Source organism: Macrobrachium rosenbergii, chromosome 48 (genome assembly GCF_040412425.1).
Source record: "Macrobrachium rosenbergii isolate ZJJX-2024 chromosome 48, ASM4041242v1, whole genome shotgun sequence".
NCBI classification, from domain to species: domain Eukaryota; kingdom Metazoa; phylum Arthropoda; class Malacostraca; order Decapoda; family Palaemonidae; genus Macrobrachium; species Macrobrachium rosenbergii.
Genome location: NC_089788.1, coordinates 36686259 through 36713950, shown reverse-complemented (window position 1 = coordinate 36713950; position 27692 = coordinate 36686259). Strand labels below are relative to the sequence as shown.

The 27692-nt window shown below is 41.3% G+C and overlaps 1 protein-coding gene and 1 pseudogene across 4 annotated transcripts in view; both read left to right on the top strand.

Annotated features, from left to right (window-relative positions):
* The window catches only part of LOC136831343 (ATP-dependent DNA helicase Q1-like), a 443841-nt gene that overhangs the window by 88815 nt on the left and 327334 nt on the right, over nt 1-27692 (top strand). For 3 of the 4 annotated variants that reach the window (XM_067091647.1, XM_067091649.1, XM_067091650.1), the window contains exon 3: nt 21553-21732. The exons of the other annotated variant lie outside the window; for it this stretch is intronic. In XM_067091647.1, the coding sequence (XP_066947748.1) occupies nt 21553-21732 (180 nt within the window). The remainder of the gene's footprint in view (nt 1-21552; nt 21733-27692) is intronic. 4 annotated transcript variants of the gene reach the window in all.
* LOC136831646 (uncharacterized) lies at nt 2085-3509 on the top strand (annotated as a pseudogene).

The window sequence follows — 27692 nt, the reverse complement described above, 5'->3', positions numbered from 1 at the left end:
GTAAGACGGCCTGGTCGGGAGAGCTAGGTAGCCTGAACATCGTGTAAGAGCACTGTCATGCCTAGCCTTGGTAGGTTAGGCTAACTAACTACCTTATATTAGAAATAAAACTACCTAGTATATGAACAACCAAAATATAAGAGTCAACCATTCGTGATGTGGGTTAGCCTAGGATTAAACCTATATAAATACACATATAAATACATAATTGACTTGGCGGCAGAGAAGGTCCAGGAAACACGGGTTATATAGGTAACGTTAGATACCAAGATGGCCTACCCCTGACGCCGAATCACATGCATAAATTAATCCAGGAATGGACATGTCATCCATCCTTGTACATATCCGCTATCATCATGATCCAATAATTTACACCATCGAGAAGGAACCAGCTCGCTGGTGGAGGAAGGAGACCGATAAAAAGACTCAAATTCTATTATCAGAAAAGGGTGAGCCTAGTTCTGTCGTGATACCCGGTTTCTTATCTCCTACCAGCGACCTGGTAAATTCTCCAATCAAGCTCCAAACTGAATGGAGTATAGATAAAAACTAGGAGAATTCGTTCTTTTAATAGAAAAGTTGAGATTGAAGGTCGAAAACGGGAAAGAGGCACACATACAGCCCATGCTCGGCTGCGAACAGAACTGTTTACACTGGTGAACAATATTAACGTACAATTCAAAACTACGATGCCTCTGCGTTAAACAAACCAATCAGAAATAGTACTCAACTTAGGTGGTGGGAAACTCTCGGTGGAGGACATGATGATTAGCCAAAAATGGAACACAATCACAAAACAAAAATTCACGTGTTCTCGTAGCTGTGCTAAGATTGGAATGAAGATGGCGCTCGCGTGGGAGACCTAGTGGGTGAGCGGGAGGCAATCCTTAGTACGGCACACCCAAATTTGGGACTTTGAGAATAGAGGAATCTATAGGATGAAGACCTGTGATAGTGGCTTCCACTCACCCCTAGTGCATACCGACACCATTATGGTGCTCGATCCGGGGGTAGTAACCCCGGCAATATGGATAGCTTTTTTCTCTGGTATATTTAGCAATAGTTATACCTAGAAATGTGTGCTATTGGAACCATTTCACTGGGTGACACAGGTCGAGCCCAGAAAAAATACTTTTCATTTATATGTTTATTTTAAATATACCATTCTGTATTTATACTGTACTAAACTGAAATGCTTTTAACCTGTAACCAGTTTAACTTGCACACAGCACATACCGTCATTAAGAAACGCTGTTGTCTTAAAGGGTAGGAAGTATCATAGCCAATCACTGAGCATTGACAGTTTTACCTATATGCTGCCTGAAAGGTAGCTACAGTACGATACCTTGTATGGTTTTTAGGAAAGAAAAGACATGACAAAGGTAAACTTTACGAAGACAAAAGCTGAGTTACCGAACAGTACTTATGTTTATGTGGCAAATGACATGAGAGAGAGAGAAAGAGAGAGAGAGAGAGGAAAATTGCCAATTCCCCCTATTTAGTGTAATTCCATCCTCGAGAGATTAAAGAGAAGAATTTTGTTGCTGAAGAATCTCTGAACCAACAATTTTGCACTCAGAGTAATAAGAAGGGATTCATTCTATTCTTCGTGTAATCATTAAAATACGTACTCCATTAAAATCTACGTATTGTATTCAAAACACATTGGGAAAGTAGTAAAAGATAAGAAGGAGGCAAAGGAGAGATGGGAAGAGTCACAGTCAGTGGAAGACAGAGATCGGTTCAGAGAGAAAAACAAGGTGGTGAAAAAGGTGGTAGCCCAAGGTAAAGCAAAGTCGTATGATGATGTGTATGAGCTGGGGACGAAGGGAGGATTAAATAAGATGACCAAGCTGGCAAAGGCTAGAAATAAGAGCACCAAAGATATTACACATATCAAACAAATAAAAGATCAAGATGGGGTAGTACTTAGAAAGGAGGAAGACATTGTGAAGAGATGGAAAGAATATTTCGAACAGCTGTTAAATGAAGAAAATAATAGACTAATAAGAGGGGATGGGCAGGTGAACATTGGCATGGTGATGAGGTTCTCTAAGCAACAGGTGCTGGATGCATTGAAGAAGATGAAGAATGGGAAGGTAACCGGACCAGATATGATACCTGTGGAGGCATGGAAGGCATTAGGGGATGAGGGAGTGGATATACTTTACGATCTTATGATAAAGATCCTTGAGCAGGAAAAGATACCAAATGAGTGGCATGGGAATATACTGATCCCAATCTTCAAAGGGAAAGGAGATGCCCAAGAGTGTGGTAATTATAGGGGTATTAAACTAATGTCCCTCACTTTGAAGATACTGGAAAGGGTTATAGATGCCAGACTAAGAGAAGAAGTAGAAATAGGTAAAGAGCAGATGGGATTTATGAAGAGAAGGGGCACAACAAATGGTATATTTTGTCTGAGACAACTAATGGAGAAATTTGGGGAAAAACAAAGGGACCTACATATGGTATTCATTGACCTTGAAAAGGCTTATGACCAAGTCCTGAGACAAGAGGTATGGAGGAGCCTGAGGGAGAGGATGGTGCCAGAGAGGTACGTGCGATTGATACAGGAGATGTACAGGAATGTATTTACCAGAGTGAGGAGCAGTGTTGGGGAGACGGAGGGTTTTGAGGTGAGAGTAGGATTACACCAGGGGTCGGCTCTTAGCCCATTTATCTTTAACATAGTGTTGGATGTTATCATAGAGGAAGTAAGGGAGGCAGTACCGTGGAACATATGGTATACGGATGATATTGTCCTGTGCGCAGAGAGCAGGGAAGATCTGGAAATGAAATTGGAAAGATGGAGACAAGTACTGGAGGACAGAGGAATGAGAATAAGTAGATCTAAGACAGAATATATGTGTACCACCAATGAGGGGGGTGATAGGGAAAGTATTCAGCTTGGGGGAGAACCAATAAAGAGAGTTGATAATTTTAAGTATTTGGGATCCTTTGTTAATGCTGGAGGAAGTATGGAAGAAGAAGTAAAACATCGGGTACAGGCAGGCTGGAACAACTGGATAGCGGCCTCCGGAGTTCTTTGTGACAAAAGAGTACCGCTGAGGTGAAAAGGAAAATTTCATAAGATGGTGGTAAGAATGGCAATGATGTATGGCACATAAACAGCAAGCATGAGAAAGGCAGAGGAGAAGAAGATGGTTGTGGCAGAAATGAGAATGCTTAGGTGGATAGCTGGGGTGACGAGAGAGGATAGGATCCAAAATGATTGCATTAGGGGGTCGACCAGGGTGGTGGAAATATCAAAGAAAGTGCAGGAGGGGAGGCTGAGATGGTATGGACACCTGTTGAGGAGAGATGAGGACCACGCTGGTAGATATACTATTGGGATGGAGGTCCAGGGAAGAAGAAGAAGAGGGAGACCAAGTAGGAGATTGAAGGACTGTGTGAGGGGAGACCTGCGTGAGAGGGGAATTGATGAGGCAGAGGCGCAGGATAGAAATAAATGGAAACGGCTCATCCGAAACGGTGACCCCATATAAAAATGGGAACAAGCTGGGAAGAAGATTGTATTCAAAACACACACACTTATGTCATCGTCAGCTTCTCTGAGCAAAAGTTCTTTCTCATACAGAATACAGCTAAAACCTGATTGGCTGGCTTGTTGCCATGGAGATCTGCTAGCCAGTGGCAGCCCTCTACTTCTGGTCTATTTATAGACATGTCATGACGGCACTAAGTTTTAACGTTGCCATGATCATGGTTATTTGACTGCTGATGGCAAAATTACTCAATAATTTGCTTTATATAATTATTTCTCCAGGAAAACATGAATTCAACAATAATAATTTGCTTTATATAATTTTTCTTCATGAAAACATGAATTCAACAATAATCTTAACTTTAATATAGTTGTATGAAAAATCCCACAACAGTCTGTCGTGGTGATGCATCATCACTTGCGGATCCTATTCCCCGACCGTCCTCAGATTTACGACTGCAAACTGATGACGGTGTCAGTAACAGTAAAAAACAACCCTCTCCAGGATTGATATGATGAAATGTATTTTATAGTCTTACTTATTGTTAAAATTCACAAGTTGAATTACAGTTATTTTGATCATGTATATTTTTGCATTTTATGGAATGTTTTTGTTGAAAGCAAAGTGTGTTAGTGAACTTATGGTCTTAATCGTCCCACTATTTTATTATTGATGATCTTAATATTATCTCACATTCATTTAACAGTATATTAATATTAATATAAATAATAATAAGCTATAATGAATAAATAACTAAAATGAAAAATATGAAAAAAGGAAAAAAAAAGTTTTTGCTGCAATAGTGATGTTTGATATGCTCCTGACCCCACAGTTCTGGAATCCAAAAAATTCCAAAAACTGAAACACATCTGGCCTCAAGGATTTTGGGTAAAGGATTGTGTACCTGTAATCTAAATTTCATTATCTTACTTTTCATTTTAGAGACTCCACTTCTTTTTACTTAACAATTATGTGTTCATGTCTCGGCCTAGTAATCTATATGTGCAGCAGAATTCTATCATTTTTATCATGTTTTATTCTTCATTTTTCATCTTTTACCATGAGGCTTAATTCAAACGTTTCTACATTGGTACATTCTACATTCATACTCTAGAAAAATAATGAAGTAGAGTATATTTATAGGTATTTATAGATATAGATAGATATTGCCGGTTAAACCTGACTATCGGCTAAGGCGGACACCCTGGCCCCCCTATTAGTCTGTCTTGACGAGGGTCGACTGTGCAGTATTTAGTCACGAAAATAATATAAAAATACAGGATATTGCTCTACGAAAAAATCCGCAAATGGGTGATTTTTGCTGCGAATAATTTATAGGTAGGTTCCACAGAAAATTCCACGAATCGCTGAGTCCATGAATTGTGAGAATGTGAATCTTGGAGCTTTACTGTGCATTCTTCTTCTTACCACCTCAGACCCAGCATACAGTACATCTCTTTCATTTCCTCATCATCCACTCTCAGGTCCTCCAGGATTTCCAAAACATCCTCCCAATTGAAACCCTCCCCAATCACCACTTCTGATCTTTCTTCTTCTCATTCAAAATCACCATAATCTTCTCTGGGATTGTGGCCAAGAATTTCTGCAGGTGTTTATTCTCCTCAATCCCTTCATCACGAAACTTCCCTCTGGCCAAAGCTTCCAGCCTATGTGCATCAGACTCACTTCTTCACCAGCTTTATCCTTGCCTCCTCAGACTTATCATCCACCTTGTAAATAACACTTCCCTTCATTCTCTTTACCTGCTTAATCACCTGAGCCTTCAAGGACTCGTACCCGGGTCACCCCACCCACATACTCTTTTAGCACAACTTCAACCGCCCTTCTGGGAACTCTCCCAGCCGCTTCCCCCTTATGCTATCATTCTCCCCAAGCTTTTGTTCACAATACCTTTCGAACTGTTAAGAAAACTCGCATATATCTCTTCCTTTACCAATGCTAATTGTCTCAATTCTTGGAACTTCACTACTGTCTTCACTACTGTTACTACCACTTTCATTCTTCCAGTCATTCTTAACTTCAGAGTCCAACACTAACTCTGGGAACTCACCTCCTCTTTCTTCACATGTCTCCCCTTTCATGTTCTCTTCTTTCCCTCAGTTTTCTTACTTTTTTCTTTCTCATCACTTTCATTCACCTCACTCATACTGTAGGGGCTTTTTCTTTGACACAATTGAGGCAGGATGATGGGAACAGATTCAGAGGTTAAAGAAAACTCTTTTTACATATCCTGATTTATGAACTGTAATACTACATCAACCATCAGAAGAACCTTAACCTAATTTATAAATCTTAGTACTACAACGACCATCAAAACTTTTCCTAACTTCAATCTTAATCCACAATCCTCCCACAACTGCCAAAAGAACCTTAACTAATTTATCAATCTTAATACTATAGTGTTCCCCCAACTATGGTCTCTGAGACTTCTTCAGATGTAAGTTAGCTTGCTCAACATCAGCCAGTGTTATTTCGTCAATATCCTTCTTCCTACTGGAGAGATCACCACCTGATTTTTTGTCCAACTGCTGTCGAACTTTATTTTCTGCGCATCGAGATTGGCACCTTTTAGGACTTAGCATTGTTTATGGAGGAACAGGGCAGCCTGACCAAGTGTTTTTGTTTCTGCAATCTGGCAGCTTCGTGTTCTCTCCCTATTTTTTCTCACCTCTGCCTTATCTCTTCCTCTATTTTCAACTGCTCCTCTTGAATTAATTCTTTCACTATTGTGTCATTGCCCCTTTCATAATATTCTGCTCTACTGTCCTCTGAAGGAAAATCTCTGCTCTTACATTTGCACTTCTTTGATTTCTTACTCCACAGTTAGGTGAAGGGGAGCCCTTCAGTCTACCCTAACACACTCAAGTCTACCCTAACACACTCAAGCAAACTGCAAATAAAAAAAGAAAAATAAATATGGAAACTAAAGTACATACTCACTAACAGAAAAAATAAATGAAATGAAAAAACAAAAGTACAATTGGTTAAAAAACACAAGCCTTTTCTCACAAATCCAATTTTCCATACTACCACCACACTCCCCCTTATTAAAGTAAAGGAAATTTCATTTCCTTTTTTTTTATCCCTTTCTCTACCCATTCATACTCCGGAACTGGAACTTGACTTCAGGTCCATGTCCCCACATTCACCACTTCTTCACTCACTTCTGCTCCAACTGCACTACACTCACCCAGTCTTGGTTCCGAACTACTTACACCAGCTTGATTGAAGCTCTGGAGACTTCCGTCTGCTCCAACCCCACTAACACCCGACATGACTTCTGTCATCTCTTTTATACTCTCACTTAATTCTGCTAGGCTCCAACTTAAGTTATCCAAAACTCCCTCACTCACACTTGCTAGTACTGCTAACACTTTCACTCAAAGGAAACTCTCACACACTGTATATATCGTCTTTCTCATGACTTGGTGGTGTTTCCAGTCCTTCCAATTCTTGCATATCTTCTACATTCCTTGAACTCACCAAGTTCACTCCTTCCACATCCTTCTGAAATCCATCAAAATCTAACAACCCATCACGTGCGCTCTCTCCAAACAACCTAGCAAACGTAACTTTACTTTCTACTTCTTCTCCCTTTAGACCCCTTTCATTCCACCAACAGCGCCTGTTTATCTCCCTAATTTATATCTTCTATTTCTTCACTCTCCTTTTCCTTTTCCTCTCTTAACAACATCCTAATGGGATGCTCCATTATGTATTTTGGTGGGTCTCTCCATCTCAACTGATTATAGTGGGCTCTTATTACCTTTACATTTCCTTCATTCCTGTCTTCTAACACATAACTCAATCCATTTGACCACACCGTTTTCACTACATACGGACCTTCATATTTCTCACGTATCTTACTCACTGTCAATCTTCCTTTCTCAGCCACTTCCTTCAACACCTTATCTCCCACTTTGAAACCTCAAACCTTTCACTCGCCTGTCTCCACACATACCCCACTCCTCTTCATTCAGATCCAACCTCGCTCTAACATACCTCTCAATTCATCACTTAATCACTTGGAGGCATACCAGTACTTGTATGTACTGACCCATTATACATCACTACCACTCTTCCTAACAACAAATCCCATTCATTCTCTCTGTCAGTCGACATTCACAACATCTCTCAACATTTGCTCAAACGGTCTACCAACAAACTCCGGCCCATTATCTCTCAATATTCTTACCGGCTTCCTCACACGTGCAGGCAACAAGGCCATACTGACCATTCTTGCAACATTCTCACTAGTCTTATTCTTCACAGCTGCACAGCTCACAAACTTACTCTCATGATCTACCATAACAACCACTCCTACATTTCCCCTTGCAGTTACTGGCAAAGTTACATAATCAGTTGCCACGAACGCAAACAGTTCTTTCATACTCAGCTTCAAAATTCAAAACAGGTGGACTAGCATACATTCTCTAATACAGTATTTTCCGTACAAATTTTCCTTAAATATGGGAAAAAACATTCACTTGACTAACTTAAACTTCCCCACATGTCCATATTTCTCATGGACTAACATACACATTTCCACTGCTCCACTCATCGAGAACACTGGAACATTCATCAGCTTTCCCATCCTCTCTCTTGCAAAATACACTACTTCACAGAACACAAATCTCTCAGCAAACCACATCCATTTACTCAACAACAAAGGCCATCTTCTCCCAGGTACTCCCTCTCTAATACACCTCCTCAACTCACTCTATCAAACACTTCCGCTGCACCTCTTCAACATCCTCTGTTGTTAGCAATTCATTCTATCTCCTGTCCAACTCCACTATATCCTCCTCCTCACTCAGACTACTGTCAATCATCCACACAAACCTGGCCATATTTACTGCCTCACTTTGAATTTTCCCTATTATAACTGCATCTTTCAACAGAACTAATTTCCCAACATCCACTACCAATCCATTCTTTCTCAAGAAATCCATCCCAAACAGGAAACAATACAGTATTTGCTCATCTCCCAGTAGCACCAGACAAGCTTCCACCTCAAACTCCCAACTTTACATTCAACCTCACTTTCTCCCATCCAACCGATCTCCCTGCTATACCTCTTATTGATACATTCACTGCTCTCCTTTTAATGTTCCAATTCACTCTCTCAACATCCCTAATTACACACACATTCACCAATTTTCACTCCCGTGTCAACCAAACCACAGCACTGTCTTCCGCTGATATCGATTCCCACAATCATTTTATTCTCCCTCTTGTGTACACACTGACACTTGTCTCCTTCACCAACCAAACATCCTTCACTTAACTCCTCACTATCATCTTCCACTTCCAACAACTTTGACATTCTCTCTTCAACATTTTCCTCCTTCTCACTCTTCCTTTCATAGCTCTTTTTTTTGTACAACCCAGTTATAGTCTAACCCACTCAAACACTGCAGATGCAACTCATGCTCACTCTCTTTCACTCCCTCATGTCAATACACTATAGGTTTCTCACCCCCAACATGTATGGACACAATCACCTTATACTTCTCATTCACATCCATCAAAACCTCCTGAAATAGGGCTACTGCAGGACACATCATAGCTCTCAGACTCTTCTGATACTGCTCCACATTTGACACTCCCAAACATCTAGGCCTCTTGCAAACTTCCTCAGTCACCTCTACCCTCAGTTCATTCATACTTACAGGCACCCGCACCTTCAGACCTTCACTTACCAAATCATTAAATCCATACCACACACTTTCAAACATCGAGTCACCACCCCCATTACTCTCACATGCTTCTGCCAATCCTCTCAGCAGATACTCTGGTCTTATGTCTTTAATTTTCTCTTCTTTCTCTCCCCCAGGTAGTTTAGACATCATGTCTGCAACAATATTCCTTTTACCGGGGATATATTCTACCACAAAATCAAAGCCACTCAAATCCTCTACTGTTCATGCAACTCTAGCATCCGCTCCCTTCATTTTCTGCAGATACACTAGAGGTTGATGCCCATACGCACCACAAACCTCAATCCATACAAAAACAGTCTTAATGCTTTCACACAAAATCGTAGCGCAGCCAGTTCTCTCTCAGTAGTAGAATATTTTTGCTCTGCCGAACTAAATGCCTTTCTTACAAATGCTATCACTCTATTTCTTTCAGTTCCATTCACTATTTGTATCTGCATCAAACATCCACCCATTGACACTCCACTCGCATCCATGTACACTTCTAACTTGCATCTGCACTATAGTCAAGGTAAGCCAACTCCACATCCTTCACCATTTCCTCTTTCAGTTTCTCAAACACTTTCACCATCCTTTCATCCCACCTCACGACTGTACTCTTTTTACAGCCTATCCATTCTGACAATGGCTTTCTGAACCAGAAACCATCTTCAAACTTACTTGTCCATCCTCCTCCACATTTTTATCGAAGGATGAATACTAACATTAACCCTTAAACGCCGACTGGACGTATCATACGTCGACTAAAATTGTCTGTTGGTGCCGAGTGGACGTACCGTACGTCGACGACAAAAAATTTCAACCTTCGGTCAACTTTGTCTTGACCGAAATGGTCGAAAAACGCAATTGTAAGCTAAAACTCTTATATTTTAGTAATATTCAATCATTTACCTTCATTTTGCAACAAATTGGAAGTCTCTAGCACAATATTTCGATTTATGGTGAATTTAAAAAAAAACACTTTTTCCTTACGTCCGCACGGTAACTCGGCCGAAAATTTCAGAAATTCTTTTGTCACGTTGTCGTAATGTTTGCACCGTTTTATATTAGTCGTTACATAAAGTTTTATATATGGAAATGTGTGTCACTGAAATCCCAGCCTGAGAAGAACCCTAAAAAGAGTTCAGAGGTCTGTTAAACAAATCATTTATAACTAACTAACATGAAAATAACAGAAAATAACTCATGGTTGTAGCTTTTATCAGTTTTGAAATATTTTCTTATAAATCACGATAACTGCCAAAATTTCAACCTTTGGTCAACTTTAACTAGACTGAAATGGTAAAAAAACGCAATAATAAGCTAAAACTCTTACATTTTAGTAATATTCAATCATGTACCTTCATTTGTCAACAAACGGGAAGTCTCTAGCACAATATTTCGATTTATGGTGAATTTCTGAAAAAAAACTTTCCTTACATCTGCGCTGAAAACTCGGCCGAACATCTCAGAAATTCTTTCACATGTTGTCGTAATGTTTGCATCATTTACATTAGTCGTTACATAAACTTTTATATATGAAAATGTGTGCATTTTCATGTAGAATACAACAGAAAATAACTCATGGTTGTAGCTTTTATCAGTTTTGAAATATTTTCACATAAATCACGACAACTGCCAAAATTTCAACCTTTGGTCAACTTTAACTCGACCGAAATGGTCGAAAAACGCAATTGTAAGCTAAAACTCTTACATTCTAGTAATATTCAATCATTTACCTTAATTTTGCAATAAATTGGAAGTCTCTAGCACAATATTTCGATTTATGGTGAATTTTTGAAAAAAACATTTTCCTTACGTCCGCGCGATAACTCAGCCGAACATCTCAGAAATTCTTTCGTCACGTTGTCTTAATGTTTGCACACTGTTTTATATTAGTCGTTACATAAACTTTTGTATATGAAAATGTGTGCAATTTCATGTAGAATACAACAGAAAATAACTCATGGTTTTAGCTTTTATCAGTTTTGAAATATTTTCATATAAATCACGATAAATAGAAAAAATTCGACCTTCGGTCAACTTTAACTTGACCGAAATGGTCGAAAACTGCAATTGTAAGCTAAAACACTTACAGTCTAGTAATATTCAATCAATTAGCTTCATTTTTCAACAACAAACGGAAGTCTCTAGCACAATATTTCGATTTATGGTGAATTTTGAAAAAACATTTTTTTACGTCCGTGCGTTATTAATTCATGCATCATTTTGTGATAATATTTTCTCTGTGTTGCTTTGATCATTTTACAATTTGTTATATACCAAAATCATCGCAATTTAGTGTACAATACAAAGAAAAAAAAATAACCCGATAGCTTTAACCGTTTTGCTCACAGCGCGATTTGTATAAAATTATATATGAAATTTTTTTTTGCGGTCATATATTTCAATATTTATATATGATAATGATATTTTTTTTCATTTCTGATGGTTGCATACTAAACTTCAGGCAATGACAAAGAAAAGGAGACAAAATTGAACTCTTAATCTTAAAAACTAAGCGTGCTGTGATTTTTTGAAAAAAACTTTTTTTCCACTTCGGCGCTAACTCCCGAACGCTGCCGGCATACGGGAGACGTTTTTGTAAATAGAGGCTCGGCGTTAGAGGGTTAAATTGTTCTAGCATTATCAATTCCTCCAGTTTTATGTAATCCTTACCTATTTTCTTTGCACCTACCCATCTTTTATACCATACCTTCTGCTCTTCTCTAAATTCTATATGACTTTGGTTTGGCGATTTTCGCCATGTGTGCCACTTCTCTTGTTACCACTCTGTGACACATGCATATGCTTTCATCACCTCAGCCTTCACTTTTTCATAGTCACTCGAGTCATTCACTGACATTGCTACGTACACTTCCTTGTTGTCCCTTTGAAAGAAGTTTGTACACAAGAATTCCAATACCCAATACCCTTTGCATTACTACCTTTCAATTGAAGGAAAAAAGAATCTGTTTCTGTCTCAGCAAATACACTTCGCCACACTGTCTACATTAAACTTATCCCCTTCAGCATTTAGAAGTCTGCTGTTCTCACCACGTATAGCTGCTAACAATTCCAGTCTTTTGATTTCAAACTCATGTTGTTTATTCTCTGCTGCTATTTCCAGTCTCCTCTTCTCAGCTTCAGTTTCCTGTCTCATATTCTCCAGTTTTAGTTTCAGAATTTCTGTTTGAAGTTTAAATTGTTTTACTGACATACCTTTCACTTCTGTTTCAGTTTTATGCTTACTACATTTCATTGCTGTAGCACCTTCTTCATCCTTACTACTTTCACTCATTCTAGTTACTAGAACTTTCCTTATCTCTTGCATAATCCCCTACCCTTTCTCATTTGTTATTATTATAATTTATAATCAAATAATCACTCACTTTAAGAATTATACCAGCTTTTCTGTCTCCTTCACTAACCTCCACTCCATAATATTTACCTAAAGCCTTCACTAACCTCCACTCCATAATATTTACCTAAAGCCAGCCAATCTAACCTAGAAATATCCTTTAAGTATTCTTTTGAAGGCTTCTCAGTAAATTCATGCTTGTTAAACATGTCCATTTTGGTGATTCCCCACAGATTTAACTTCACAAATTATCATTAAACAAAAATATCACTCGCCACTATCCCCCACAATTGATGTTAGCTAGCACAAACTAAGTGAGATAACACAAAAATACTAGTTTTAGGACAGGCCCCATGGTCAGCATTTCAATAGCTATAGTTGAAAAGTAACATGATGTTTAGAGAAATGATAAAATGGATGATTATACCCAATTGGAGTGAAATTAATTTATTTTGAAAGTAAAGGAAAAGTTGAACAAAAAGACCAGCTGGTAGTTAGAAAACTTTCAAGTTAAACCTAATATTGATTGACACACATTACAAGAGCTCCTCATGAGTGAACCTAATGAGGTTCCCCATAGTCGGGTAGTGCCATCAGTGCACCTTATGTAGTGGACTGTAGGCATTTCTTAAGATTCTGTGCAGTGTTCCTTTGGTCCCTAGCTGCAACCCATTTTATTCCTTTTGCTGTACCTCCATTCATATTTAGTTTCTTCCATCTTACTTTCCACTCTTTCCTAACAATTGTTTCTTAGTGCATCTACAAGGCTTTCCTCCTGTTACACCTTTAAAGCCTTTTTAACTTCAATTTCCCATACAGCGCTGAATGACCTCAGGTTCCCACGCTTGACCTTTGACCTAAATTTTCTATTCCATACAGTATTTCATAATGAGGTTAACATACTACATAATCAAAATTTAGATTACACAATAATCTAGGCAATACAACAGTTGAAATACTAGGTAAAATTCTCACAATCTTGATGGCTTCTCGGTGATTCCCAGCGCTTCATTGTCTCGTCCCTCAATTGGTTGCAGAAGGCTGGGTACCCAAGGAGCATTTTTCAGGTGCATACTCTTCTCCCTTAACAATTTAGTACCCAGTTTCATCCCCCAAGAAAAATTCTCTTTTTATGCATATGACAATAGTCATACTTCACATTATCTTGGGTCAGTCAACCAGTGTGCAGCTGTGATATCACATGCTCAAAGTAAAGGGATTTGGTCCAGTCATTATGGTTACAGTGTTGGTGATAGACAGCGTAAAACTTACAACATTCAGAAAAAAATGACAGTTTTAAGACTTGTACAAGAAACACCTAAGTAACAGCTACAAATATACATCCTAACATAATTACAGGTACAAAGTGCTGGTTTGATGATATTTACAGTGAACCCCCCGTATTCGCGTTGTCAACGTTCGCGGACTCACGCATTCGCGGGTTTCTCTGTGGAACATATCTAGTCATCATTTGCGGAAAATTCGCCAATTCGCGGTATTTTTCACTGAGAAATATTCACTAATTACTGTATTTTCATATAATTTTCATGCATAAATGCACTTTTTGTGATAAAACTATTAAAATATTCAGGTATAAGCATTTTTACAGGGTTTTTCTGTGTTTAAGCTATCAAAATGGGCAGTTCTAAGTGTTTTTAGAGGGGTTTTAAGCATTCGCGGATTTGACCCATTCACGGGGGTGTGTGGGACGCATCCCCCGCGAATACTGGGGGTTCACTGTAGTCATGTAAGCACAGTAATCAGAAGTGCTGCTTGGCTTTAGTAAGAGGAAAATGTTTGTAATTCATATGAACATTTAAAAATGTTAAGTATGATATGATTCCCAAGTAGTACATCCCCGCTCTTAATATTTAGTTTTCTCATCCCAGCTCTCCAGTTGGAGTAAGTACTATTTAGTCAACAAACCCAGTTAAGAGTGATGCAGGGTTTTTATTTTTATTATTGGTTTGGCTCTCTCAAATGTTGTTAACCTTTGCTGGATTTTTAATGAGCAGTTTAATACTTTTTATTTCTGCTCTGCTGACAATAAAAGCTGTAGCAAAAGATGTGTCTGTATGCATGGAAAATTATTGTTTTAAATATTATTATTGGTAATTATAGCTAAATGCTGAATTTTTTTAAAAATATAAAGTTTTATGTAAGGAACTTACCAAGTAATTGCATAGCTATTAGTTTATATTAACCGGCAGCTAGAATTTTGAAACTCTCAGTAGTGCTACTTTTGTTTTGGCTAGGCGAGTGACTCCGCCCACTTTCGGGGTAAGAGAGGAACCAGCTTGGCAAACGATCTCAATATGTTTCTGCTGGCTGATGGCTGTGGTTACAGTGATTGGCAGCAGCAGTTTTCTTGAATTTCTCCTCTCTTTTGATCTTGGAATCACTGGTGAAGTATTCTCTTTATGGTAGCCTTTTTCAGCACAATTAGATAGTGTCAAGTTTTCACCGGAGACCAATATTACTGATTTTGACGATTTTTGAGATTTTCTTTGACTCGTGACTTGTCAACAATGTCTGATTCAGGCTCTCAAAGTTGTAGGTGTTGCAGTAAAGACTGCAATACAAGAGTGACTAAAGCCTGCTATGACCCTCATATTCTTTGTACATCTTGCAGGGTTCAAATATGTTCCCCTGATTTGACTTGTGGGGAATGTGTTTCATGGGATCCTAAAATGTGGAAGACTTTGCGTAGTCATTTGACCAAATTAGACAGGGATAAAGAGAGGAAAGCAGCGGCTAGAGCTAGTAGCAAGAAGACTTTAGCTAGACAGGTGTCTGCAGAATTCTTTTTCTGATAATTATGATTCTCTGTCTATTGTTCCACTTGATCCCCTGGCTCAATCTGTACCAATCACTCCACACCCTGGCTCCCTTACTCCTGATCCCGACCTCATTACCAGCCTTGAGTCTAGAATTAATCTTAAGTTTGGTTTACTAGTTAACACAATAGAGAAAACTGGTGCTTCTGTTGAAGCCCTGATGGAGAAAGTGAATGTGAAAGGTGATGGTGAAGTGTTAGTGGAGGAGGTGGCTGTCTGTCCCGCTGATTCTCTTAGGCCAAGATCCCTGGCAAACTACCCTAAACCTGGGAGGAGCCAAACTGGCAGCCCAGAGGAGGTCGATGGGATCTGCCCACAGGCAGTTGTCCCCTCAGTCGTATCTGCTGCCGATTCCCAGGTTACGACAGAGCGCCGCTGGAAAGGTGTCTCTGTGGAAGTGGATTGGAATGTCTTTCATCTAGTATTTCCAGCAGTGATTCCAGACCTAGGCGCCAATGGCGTTTTCGAGTTGAATCTTGCCCTTTGAAGAGGCGCGCCCAGGTACTTCTCAGCCTCCTGCAGTTCCTGTTAAGAAGGTTAAAGAAACTTCTCCAGAACATCTTCCTTCCTGTAGCTTTTGGGATAGTCTGGAATGTTTCTCCCAGGATCATCCAGAGTTAGTGGGACAAGTTCAGCCTTCTAAGTGTGCTACTGCTTGTAAGCGCTCTTCTGCAGTGAGGACTTCATTTTCTTCTAAGTGCCCATCTTTAGTTTTGGAGGATTTGCCTAGGCAGATAGTGATGTCGGAGCACTCACCAGTGCCCATGTGCCCAGCTTCTGTTCCTGTAGCTCCTGAACAATCAGCTTTACCTGAATCTTCTTTGGTGCCAGAACTTCCTCCTCCAGTTGAACGTGCTGTTCCTTGTTGAGTGGCTCTTTCCGAGCACCCTTCCTCTTCTGTGCGACCATTGTCTCTTGAGCACCCCTTAGCCGAGCACACTTTGGGTCCTGAGCGGCCGCTAGCACGTGTGTGCCTTTTGGCTCCTGAGTGTTCATCATCTCCCGAGCTCCCATTGGCGCCCGTTCACCATTTGCAGCAAGATATTCTGTTGGCGCCCAAGTCTATTTCTGCTTCCGAGCACCCGATTTCGTCTGTTTCTTTGGCAGCTCCCGTGTCTTCTTCTGTGCTGCCTACTCCTGCTCCGGCAGTTGCAGTTTCACTCCCAGTTACGTCTTTGTTCGTCTTCTGCAGCGCAACAGGCTCCCTTTGTTCTAGATCCTTCTTTTCAGTCGATCCAAAGCAAAGTGGATAATATCCTGGGTTTAATTCAGAAAGCGCCATCGGCTCCCCAGCCCATTGTGGAACGGCTGCCAATTTCTTCTTCTTCTGAGGAAGAAGTGGATCCTGTTACCCCTCCTTTGGCGGATGCCTCTTTACTCATATTTCTGCCGGTGACTTTTCCAGACTTCTTCTCTCCTGCAGCTCCGGCTTCTCCAGCTTTGACGTACTTAATGGTAATCAGACGACTTCTTTGAGGCTTCCTAAAATGGTGCTGTAGAAAGCTCTCCGTGAAGTGGAAAGCTGGCTCTTGAGCAAAAGGGCGCAGGGAAGAGCCTCTTTTAGTTGTCCTCCGTCTAGATTGTTGCAGAGAAGATACCTTTCTCATGCAACCGGAGAGGCCCCATCCATGGGAGCTTCTGCCTCCTCCCAGGGAGACTTCTCCAAGTTAATTGACTTCTCCAGATGGTTGGCGTTCAATTCAACCAAGATTTTCTTCTCAGCCTCGGAATTGGACCACCTTATCAGACACTTATTTAAGGTCTTGGAAGTTCTCAGCTTTCTCGACTGGGCAGTAGGAGCTCTTGGCCGTAAATTGAAGGATTGCCCTCTTATTCCGAAGACTTTTCTTTGGATTTTTCGGGGGTCATCTTTTGCCTAGATAAAGGAATTAGAGGTGGTTCTTTTGAATTATCTTTGCTATTTGTGATGGGAATTCTCAAGAAAAGGGGGCTTTGGTGCTCCTGCACCACGCTGGGAGTTACACCTTCCCAGAAGTCCGCGCTCCTCTTCTCACTCTCCTCTTGATAAGAAGCACCTTTTCTCTCAGGCGACTGTGCTGCAGATTGCTTCTGATCTGCAGAAAATGTCTACTCAGGACCTTCTCACGCAATCAGTGAGATGACTTAGAGAGTCTCTGGCCTTCACCTCTAGGACAGTTTCTCCAGTTCAACCCCAGCCCTTTCGGGGCAGAGACAGACAAAGAGGCTTCCCCAGACCTCGTGGGAACACCCGTTTCACCCCTAGAGCAATCAAGAAGTCCTCCAATAAACCACCTGCACCTAAGTGAGGATCTAGTCCTCTGCACACCTGTGGGGGCAAGACTCTTCCACTTTTGGGAGCACTGGGAAGCGAGAGGGGCGGAGAGTTGGATTGTTCAAGTCCTGAGAGAGGGTTATTCGATCCTGTTTCTGAAGAAACCTCCCTTAACCAACAAGCTTGTATTATTGACGACCTACTCGTCAAACTCCAAGAGGTTTTCAGCCCTTTCCCAAAAAGTGACAGCTCTCCTTGAAAAGAAGCAGTCGAACTAGTTGAGGAAACCTCCTCTCCGGGGTTCTACAATTGGCAGTTTGTAGTCCCCAAAGCCTCATGGGGCTGGGGGCCAGTTCTGGATGTAAGTGCTCTGAACTTGTATGTGCAGAAAACAAAATTCAAAATGGAGACGTCCCAGTCCGTCCTTGCATCCATTCAATGGAAGATTGGATGATCTTGATAGACATGAAAGACTCCTACTTCCATGGCCCAATTCATCAGGACTCGAGGAGGTTTTAAGGTTCGTGTTCCAGCACAAAGTGTACCAGTTCAGAGCTCTTTGCTTCTGCCTGTCAATGGCCCTACAGGCATTCATGCGTATACTAGCCCCAATATCGAAATGGTTACACTTGATGGGGGTCAACATTTTGCTATATCTCGACGATTGGCTTATTCGCTCCCAGTTGAAGGAAAAATGTGCAGAGGACCTTCACAAGACCCTCCATCTCGCCCAGGATATGGGCCTGTTGATAAACTTCCCAAAGTTTCAACTGACTCCTCCTCAGGAGATAGCTTATTTGGGGATGAGGATAAACTCTCGGATTTTTCGGGTTTTTCCCTCCCCCCAAAGGATAGACTTGTGCCTTCAGAAGGTAGACAAATTTCTTGCCCTTCAGTCCTGTTCTGCGAACAGCTGGATGAGCCTGTTGGGGACTCTGTCATCCATGGAACATTTCGTGTCCCTGGGAAGGCTACACATGAGAAACTTACAGTTCTTTCTGAAAATCAACTGGAACAGAAAGAAATACCCGGGTTCTTTTGTTTTTCCTGATAGCAAGGGAAATAAAAGAGGATCTCGCTTGGTGGAATTTAAGAGACAAGCTCTCTCAAGGGAAATCGCTCCTCCCTCTGAACCCCGACCTAGTGTTTTATTCAGACGCATCAGACCTAGGTTGGGGAGCCCTCCTGGGAGACAAGGAAGTTTCAGGCCTTTGGACTTCAGAACAGATGAAGTGGCACAACAGTGTGAAAGAATTGATGGCAATTCCCTGGGAATTGCAAGCATTTGCATCAGAGATGTCCAGAAAGACAGTGACCATCCACTTGGACAATACCACGACTCTGTCCTATATAAAAAAACAAGGGGGAACTCATTTGTTTACCCTTTGCCAAGCAGCAAGAGCCCTACTCATTTGGGAGATCAGAATCAAACCCAGATCCTAACCAGATTTATCCAGGGGAGATTCAACGTGTTAGCAGACGAACTCAGCTGTCGGAAGCAAGTTCTCCTCACAGAATGGACTCTCGACCCTCTTGTATTCCTGGAGTTGTGGAAGCTGTGGGGAAGGCCGGTTCTAGATCTGTTTGCGACTGCAAAGAACCATCGTCTCCCTCTGTATTGTTTGCCAGCGCCAGATTCACAAGCATGGGCGATGGACGCAATGCCTTTAGATTGGTCGAACATGGACCTTTATGCCTTTCCCCCATTCAAGATGGTGAGAGAAGTATTAAACAAGTTCCGGAATCATCGGAATGTAAAGATGACTTTAGTAGCCCCATTCTGGCCAGCACAGGAATGGTTCCCAGACTTGCTGGAACTTCTCATGGATTTTCCAAGGCTGTTATCTCAAAGACCCAGACTATTGAAACAACCACATTTCAGAATGTTCCATCAAGGACTGTCCACCCTGACTCTGACCGCATTCAGACTGTCTACAGACTGGTTTGAGTGAAAGGATTTTCAAAGGCAGTTGCAGACGCTATTGCTTGTTGTAGACGACATTCCTCAAGCAAAGTTTAACAAGCCAAGTGGACAGTCTTCCATGACTGGTGCAGGAGACACTACATCTCGTCTTCTAAGACACCTGTAGCGGAAATAAGTGATTTCCTGCTCTTATTTGAAGCCTTCCAGGAGCCTTTCTACCTCAACCATTAAAGGCTACAGGGCAATGTTGAGCTCTGTATTTAGGCATAGGGCTTTAGATCTCTCCGCTAACGAGGATCTTGCTGATCTCATCAAGTTGTTCGACATGATAAGCTAGTAGCCTGGAATTTAGATGTGGTTCTGAAGTGGCTGTTACAACCAGGTTTTGAACCTCTGCAGCCTATCTCTGTAGGGGACCTAACTAGGGAGACTGTTCCTAGTAGTGTTAGCGACTGTCAAGAGGGGTACGTGAGCTACACGCTTTTGATAAAAGGATTGGATTCTCTCAGGGTAATGCAATTTGCTCATTTACCTTAGGATTCTTAGCTAAGAATGAGTCCCCTTCCAATCCCTGGCCTCGCTCATTCATTATTAAAAGTTTAGTAGATATTCTAGGTCTTGGGGACCTACAGAGCTCTTTGCCCTGTAAGGGCATTGAAATACTATTTACTTAGAACAGAAAAGATCTGTGGGTCTTCGAGCAACCTTTGGTGCTCAGTAAAGAATCCTTCTCACCCTCTTTTGAAATATGCCTTGGCATTTTTTATGTAGGATCTAATTCTAGAGGCGCACTCTCAAATTGAGGAGGATGTGTTGCCTGTAGTGAAAGTTAAAGCGCATGAAGTGAGGGCAATTGCCATGTCCTTGGCTTTTAGGCATAATTTGTCTATTACCTCTATTATACAAACAGCGTTTGGAAATGCAAATCGGTGTTTGTAGCTCATTATTTGCGTAACATTGAAACTGTCTATGAAAATTACAGTACCTTGCATCGTATTTCGATTGCTGGTATAGTGTTGGGAGGAGTGTAGGAAGTCTTCCTTCATCCTTCCTATTTTCTCATCTTGATTCATGGTGTCGAGTTGTAGGGGAGCCTTGGGGTACTTTGTATTTGGAGTGCTTGCCAGTTTTTTGTCTATAAGTGGTTGGGTAACGGTATTCTTTAACGTTTGGATATAGGCGATTGTGATTTTTATTCTCTGGTTTTGTTTTTGGTACTGTGCCCAGGGCAGGGGCAACTTTGTTATTCTTTGTGTGCAATCAGACACCCCATTGCAACAAAGGAATCCCACTAATGTAGCAGGCGACTCCTGGCTACACCGCCACGCCACTATATGTTAAGAGGAGTGCCATCCAGAGGCAGTACTTTCCTGCAGCAGCTCTCTCAACAGGTAAGGAACCAGCAAGCATTTTAACCAATGCTAGCAATTCTTCTATTTCTTTTATATTACAATTTTATTGTACTAGAATAGATAATCCATTCATCTCACCTCCTGCAATGTGGGATTCAGCTATGTAATTACTTGGTAAGTAGCTTATATAAAAATAACATTTTTATAATAAAATACAGTAAACTTTTATATATGCTTACCAAGTAATTACATAATCAAAGCCCTCCCTCCTCCCCTCGCATGGTTAGGAAGGCATAAAAAATATTGAGATCGTTTGCTAAGCTGGTTCCTCTCCTACCCTGAAAGTGGGCTGGGTCACCCACCTAGCCAAAACGAAAGTAGCACTACCGCGAATTTCAAAATTCTAGCTGCCGGTGAATAGAAACTAATAGCTATGCAATTACTTGATAAGTATATATAAAACTTTATTTTATTATAAAAATGTCATTTTTGTTACTAGAAATTTGAGATTGTTGAAATATTAGATAATTCAGAGTTGTACAATTACTGTATCATAAAAGGAATGCAGGTACTGTATACAATTTTGTCCCCACAGATTTCCCATGGTCGTCCAAGTTAGATGAGATGAGGAATTCAGTATTCTGCATATCTGAGTTCCGTCCTTATCAGCTACCTGCTATGAATGCCACGCTTTCTGGCACTGACTGTATTCTTATCATGCCCACGGGTGGAGGAAAAAGCCTGTGCTATCAGTTGCCTGCTCTTATTTGTAAAGGTAAATGTCAAAAACAAAAGTGGATGCTACTTCTATAATCTTAGTACAGCACAACATTTATGGTAACCAGAATTTTTTACTCTGTCCACTTTACTCCCACATATATTGTTGTCTGCCTTTTACTTCTCATCCATTCTTTTTGGGCACTTTTTACCTAGCTGGCCAACTTCTTGTACTCTCCCTTGCTACAGTTATCTCTTGTTTAAGAGTAGCTTCTTTGGAGTGGCTATATGCAAGGCTAAGCATGGGGACTGAGTGGTCTAATTAAACAATTTTATGATGATATTCCAGTGATAGTAATTAACTGGTATGGAAATACAGTAAAGCCCCCATATTCATGGGGAATGCGTGCTGGAATAGCTAAAATCCGCAAATACTTAAAACCCTTCTAAAAACACTTAGAACTGCCTAATTTGATAGTCCAAGCACAGAAAAAAACCCTAAAAATGCTTATACAGGTATTATCCTACTTACGATAGGATTAGGTTCCAAAAAACTAATTGTTTCTTGGAAAAAACGTATCTCGAGTATAGCCTAGCCTACACTAGGGTATTCAGTACCATGTATACATATATAGTAGCCTAGCCTACTATAAAGTATACTCTATACATACACGATATAGTAATTAGTAATATCAGCTAATTCTGGAGGTTCATGCAGAGTGACTTATGGTAATTTAATACAAAGAGAAATTGAATAACAAACAAGAATTAACTTAGCCTACACTATGGCATATTGTGTACGTTTAAGATAGCCTAGTGTACATTGTACTGTAATCTATATTCACGCATTAATATCGTATTATATAAACATCAACATAATGAATATGCATCTTTTCCATGGATCTTTTAAAGTGTTATGCTTTACTTTACTGTATCCAATAATATTGTGTATATTCTTATATTGCTTTTGTATTATAAATTGCGATCATAGCGATCAAAGTATTGGTTTGGAAATCGATTACGTGATAAGTTTATTTCTCCGTATTTAACTCAGTTTAGAGCGCCTTTCTTGCTTCCAGTTAGCGTAAATGAATCTCTAGATACTTTATTTATATGGGACAAGGTTATTTTTCATTATACGAAGTGTTTTTTAAGTCGAAATATAACTTGAATACGTCTTGTTATGAAATTACTTTAGCTATTTTTTTTCGTTAATAGATGAGTCGATGACATTGGCTGTTTGGGGGCTTCGTTTGTGTGAAAAAATCAAGATTCCGTTCGCTATTTTCACTTGATTTCATCATAATAACGAGCTTTACATATTTATCGTTTATCGGCGTAAAAACAGCAGTAATGTGTTCTTTCATGCCCAGTAGTTTTGATTAAAATACTTTCTCTCCAATTTCAAGATTCATCCATGTTGCCGATGCACGATAATTTATTGTCATTAGCAGCTTGAACATTGTTTTCTCAGCTTCAAATACAACTTGCAGCTTAAATTTAGCAGTATATTTCCTTGCCAATCTTTTATCTGTAGCAAATATGGGTATAATGTAAAAATATATCAGTCCTATTCTACTAATTGTTTACTAGCGTACGATGGTTGAAATAAATGCAAAACGGCTGTTGTTATCCGATTCGGTTATGAGGAAAACACCAGTTTCTCGTTCGGTTGTTTATGGCTGTATGCATTTGCGCAAGAGTATAATGTCATTAACAATACTTTTATCATTCTCTTTTACTTTTTTAACTAGAAGATGAGATAAAGAGATGGAGGAAAAGAAGTTGGTCTATTGTAATTTGGTCTCTCTCACTGCCTGATTGTACGCTGCTGCCTGTGCCCACATGAAATATTAAAATATTTTATAAATATTGTCTTGTCGGTATTAATTGCTTCCCTTCCTGCAAAATCGAATTATCGTAACTCGAGCACTACCTGAGTATTTTAATAGTTTTATCACAAAAAGTGCGTTTAGTCATGAAAAACATATGAAAATTCAGTAATTAGTGAATATTTCTCTGTGAAAAATACTGCGAATGGGTGATTATTCTGCGAATAATGTGTATATATGTTGCATAGAGAAATCTGCGAATAGGTAAGTCCGCGAATCGTGTGTCCACGAATTGTGAGAACGCGAATAGAGGGGGTTTACTGTAAAATTGTATTATGTTTCCACAAATATTTGAACATTCCAGAAATCATTATTTGTAAAAATCTTCAAGGTATGGTGATGCTTTTGGCCCCATGCAAGTCCTTATTTACTTTGTAAAGCATGATACCAGAAGAGTTTTCTTCCTACACAAATACAAACTTTCATTCTTTACACAGGAATTTAGCTTTAAGTGTGAGCTGGAAACGCACAATTCAAACTTATTGAGAAGGTAGTTAACTACCGACAAGTAGGGGGAAAACCCTCCCACCTGTTGGTCTGCACTCCGCTTTGCTTCCAGCTGCTGTCAAGTTCAAAAGTCTCTCAGGGCTCTAATAGTTTTCTTTCTCTCAGGGACACTTACAGTGAGCGCCTCTAGAGGTGTATATACAGTATGTACAGGTTGTTAACTTCTGATTCCTGGAAGCAACACTTTAGTGGACAAACCTGCCTAACCAATAACTAAGCTTCCTAAATACCTGTTCAGTCAATAAACCATTCCAGTCTTTCCCTTTTATTTCAGTTCCTTTGCTTAGCAAATATACACTGCGAATCACTTTATAAGGTTCCAGCTCATGGGATGTGCTGGAACCTTGTAAAGTGATTCCAATAAGAGAAAGCTGCTCAGAAACCACCACTGCAAGTACTTGAAATATCCATTATCAGTAAAATAGTAAATTTTAAAAGTAATTTGTATTTTTGTACATGCAACTTACCCGTCAGATATATACTTAGCTATAGTCTCCGACGTTCCCGACAGAATTTCAAATCTCGCGGCACACGCGGCAGGTAGGTCAGGTGATCTACCTTACCCGCCGCTGGGTGGCGGGAATAGGAACCATTCCCGTTTTCTAATCAGATTTTCTCTGTCGCTGGTTCCAGCAACATCTGTTGTTGGTTCCTCCTGCTTTGATTTTCGTTCTCGCTTGCTGAGGATCTTTTTGGACGGATTTTGGTGACGTATTGGATCTTTGGCTTGGCATACGCTATTATGGACTGTTTTTTGGATTTGCTTTTTGGATTTTTCTATCAAAATGTCTGATATTAATGTTGCACCTGTGTTTCGTGTGTGTGTTAGGCAAGAGTGTAAGGTGAGGTTGCCAAAAGCTTCGGTAGACCCTCACACGGTTTGCATGAGGTGTAGGGGGAATGATTGTTCTGTTGACAATAGGTGTAAGGAATGCGAGAGTCTGACTGAGAAAGAATGGAAGGCTTTGACTTCTTATGTAAAGAAACTGGAGAAGGATAGAGCTAGGAAGGCTTCCTCTAGAAGCTCTAGTAGGTCTTGCTCTGCGGAGCTTGAAGTAGTAAATAATAACACTGTAGACTCTCCTAATACCCTGGTTTCAGCCCCTTCTCCCTTCACCAAACCTGCAGATTAGTCTTCTGAAATGGCTGCAATGAAGGCGGAGATCCTTAGGATGAAATTGCAACTGCGTGCGATGAAAGAAGGTAAGAGTGACAGTGATGTGTGCAGCGTTCCCAGTGCAGTGGAGGGGGCGTCTGATCGGCTCCGCATTGCTCCTAGGTCTAGACCTCTTCCAAACTCCCAGGACCAGTGGAGGAGGAATGTCGAAAGCCGCAAGGAGGATGTAGAGCATCCCCAACGGTCAGGGGTTCCTTCGGCAGACCCTGTTGTTGCGTCCCAGGCTGCCTTGGATCGCCATAGGAAAGGCATCCTGAGGAAGTGTTTTTCTGCTTCTGACTCATCTTCTCCGAGGCGCGGTTGGAGTTCGGCTGAGGAGTCGCACCCTCTGAAGAGGTCCTGGAAGACTCCCAGGGGAGAAGCATTAGATTCGAGCCCTGAGCGCTTCCCAGAGGATTCTCCTATCATCAAGAAGAGAGCCCGAGGATCCCCCTCGTCCTCTCCAGTAGGAGTCAAGGAGTCGACCAAGCAGATTTTGGTCGGTCTCCAAGCGCAGTTGTCAGCTCTTGTGGGGTCTCTTGCCAAGGATTCTTCTTGTAGGAAGGATGATTTTCTTCCTATCAAGAGCTCTAGTAAGCGTCCTTCTTCAAGCCGATGCTCTTATCCTGTCAAGCGCCCTTCCAGCAGCAACCTTTTTTCTTTGAGGAGGCGCTCTTCTCCAAGCAGGCACTCTTCTCCCAGCAGGCGCGTTTCTACCAGGCGCTCTTCTTCGGAAGGAAGTGCCTCTCCTTCCAGACGCTCTTCTCCTCACAGACGCTCTTCTCCTCACAGACGCTCTTCTCCTATTGATGGGCGCTCTTCTTCTGCCAAGCGCCTCTCTCGTGATAAGCTCCCCTCTTCTAGCAAGCACCATTCTCCTGCCAGGCGCTCTTCTGATTTTAGGCGCTTTTCTCCTAGCAGGCGCTCTTCGATGGACAAGAGCCCCTCTCCTGTCAGGCGCCAGTCTGGCAGCAGGCGCCCTACTCCTGGCAGGCGCTCTTCGATGGACAGGAGTGCTTCTCCTTCCAGACTCACTTCTCCTGATAGGCACTCCTCTTCCTTCAAGCCTTTTTCTCCGGCTGCCCCTTTAGAGGAAGTTTCAGAGGATGAATCCCCCAAAGACGCTGGTATTTCAGACTATAAGAGGCTGGCTGCTTTACTGGTTCAGGAGTTTGGAGACTCTCTTAGTCATGCTGCCCCTCCTTCTCCTGGGTCCTTGTGGGCTAGCACCAAGTCTTCGAAACCCTCCTCTTTCGTGAAGATGCGCCCTACGATTTCGATGAAGAAGGCTTTTAAGGGCGTTGGGGAGTGGATGCAGTCGAAGAAGGAAGCAGGCAAGACTGTTTTCTCTTTTCCTCCTTCTAGACTTTCGGGAAAGTCTGGGATATGGTACGAGACCAAGGAACCGATGGGGTTGGGTCTCCCCTCATCGGCAGATTCGGATTTTTCTTCTCTGGTGGACTCCTCCAGAAGGCTCTCTCTCCTTTCAGCGAAGACAACTTGGGGAATGTGTGAGCTGGACCATCTCCTCAAGGGCCTTTGTCGTGTTTTGGAGGTTTTCAACTTCATGGATTGGTCTGTTGGGGCATTGGCCAGGAGGACGCAGGACCCCGAATTCCTCAACATGGATGAATTCGTCAGCGTTTTGTCTTGTTTAGACAAAGCGGTGAGGGACGGATCTTCTGAAGTCGCTGCCTTGTTTGGAGCTGGAATACTTAAGAAGAGATCGGTATTCAGCTCCTTCCTCACTAAATCTGTGTCTCCTCTCCAGAGGTCCTCTCTGTTGTTTGCTCCTCTGTCGTCTCATCTTTTTCCCCAAGAAACTGTTAAGGAGATTTCTCGCTCCTTATTGGAGAAGGCGACCCAGGATCTTCTGGCTCAGTCTTCCAAGAGGATGAGGCCTGCTGTTCCGTTCACCAAGAAGAAGGTACCCTTTCAGAAGACCAGAGAGAAGAGGAAGGTCTTCCTCACGTCCTACTAAAAAGACCAAATGAGATGCAAGTACTCCAGACAACAGTAGGTGCCAGACTTCTGAGATTTGCCGAAGTCTGGGCACAGAGAGGGGCGGACGAATGGTCCCTCTCTGTTCTAAGGAAAGGTTATCTCATCCCTTTCAAGGAGAGACCTCCCTTGACAACAACTCCAAGGGAGTTATCAGCCAGATACAAGGATCCTGTCAGGAACCAGGCCCTTCTACAAGCAGTAGAACAAATGCTGGAGAAGGAAGCCATAGAGCCGGTTCAAGAGCTCCATTCCCCAGGTCTTTACAATCGGCTGTTTCTGGTGCCGAAATCTTCGGGGGGGGGTGGAGGCCGGTTCTGGATGTAAGCGCCCTGAACTTCTTCATTATCAAGACGAACTTCACCATGGAGACAACCTCTTCGGTTCTTTCTGCCCTTCGTCCAGGGGATTGGATGGTCTCCCTGGATCTTCAGGACGCTTATTTCCACATACCTATTCATC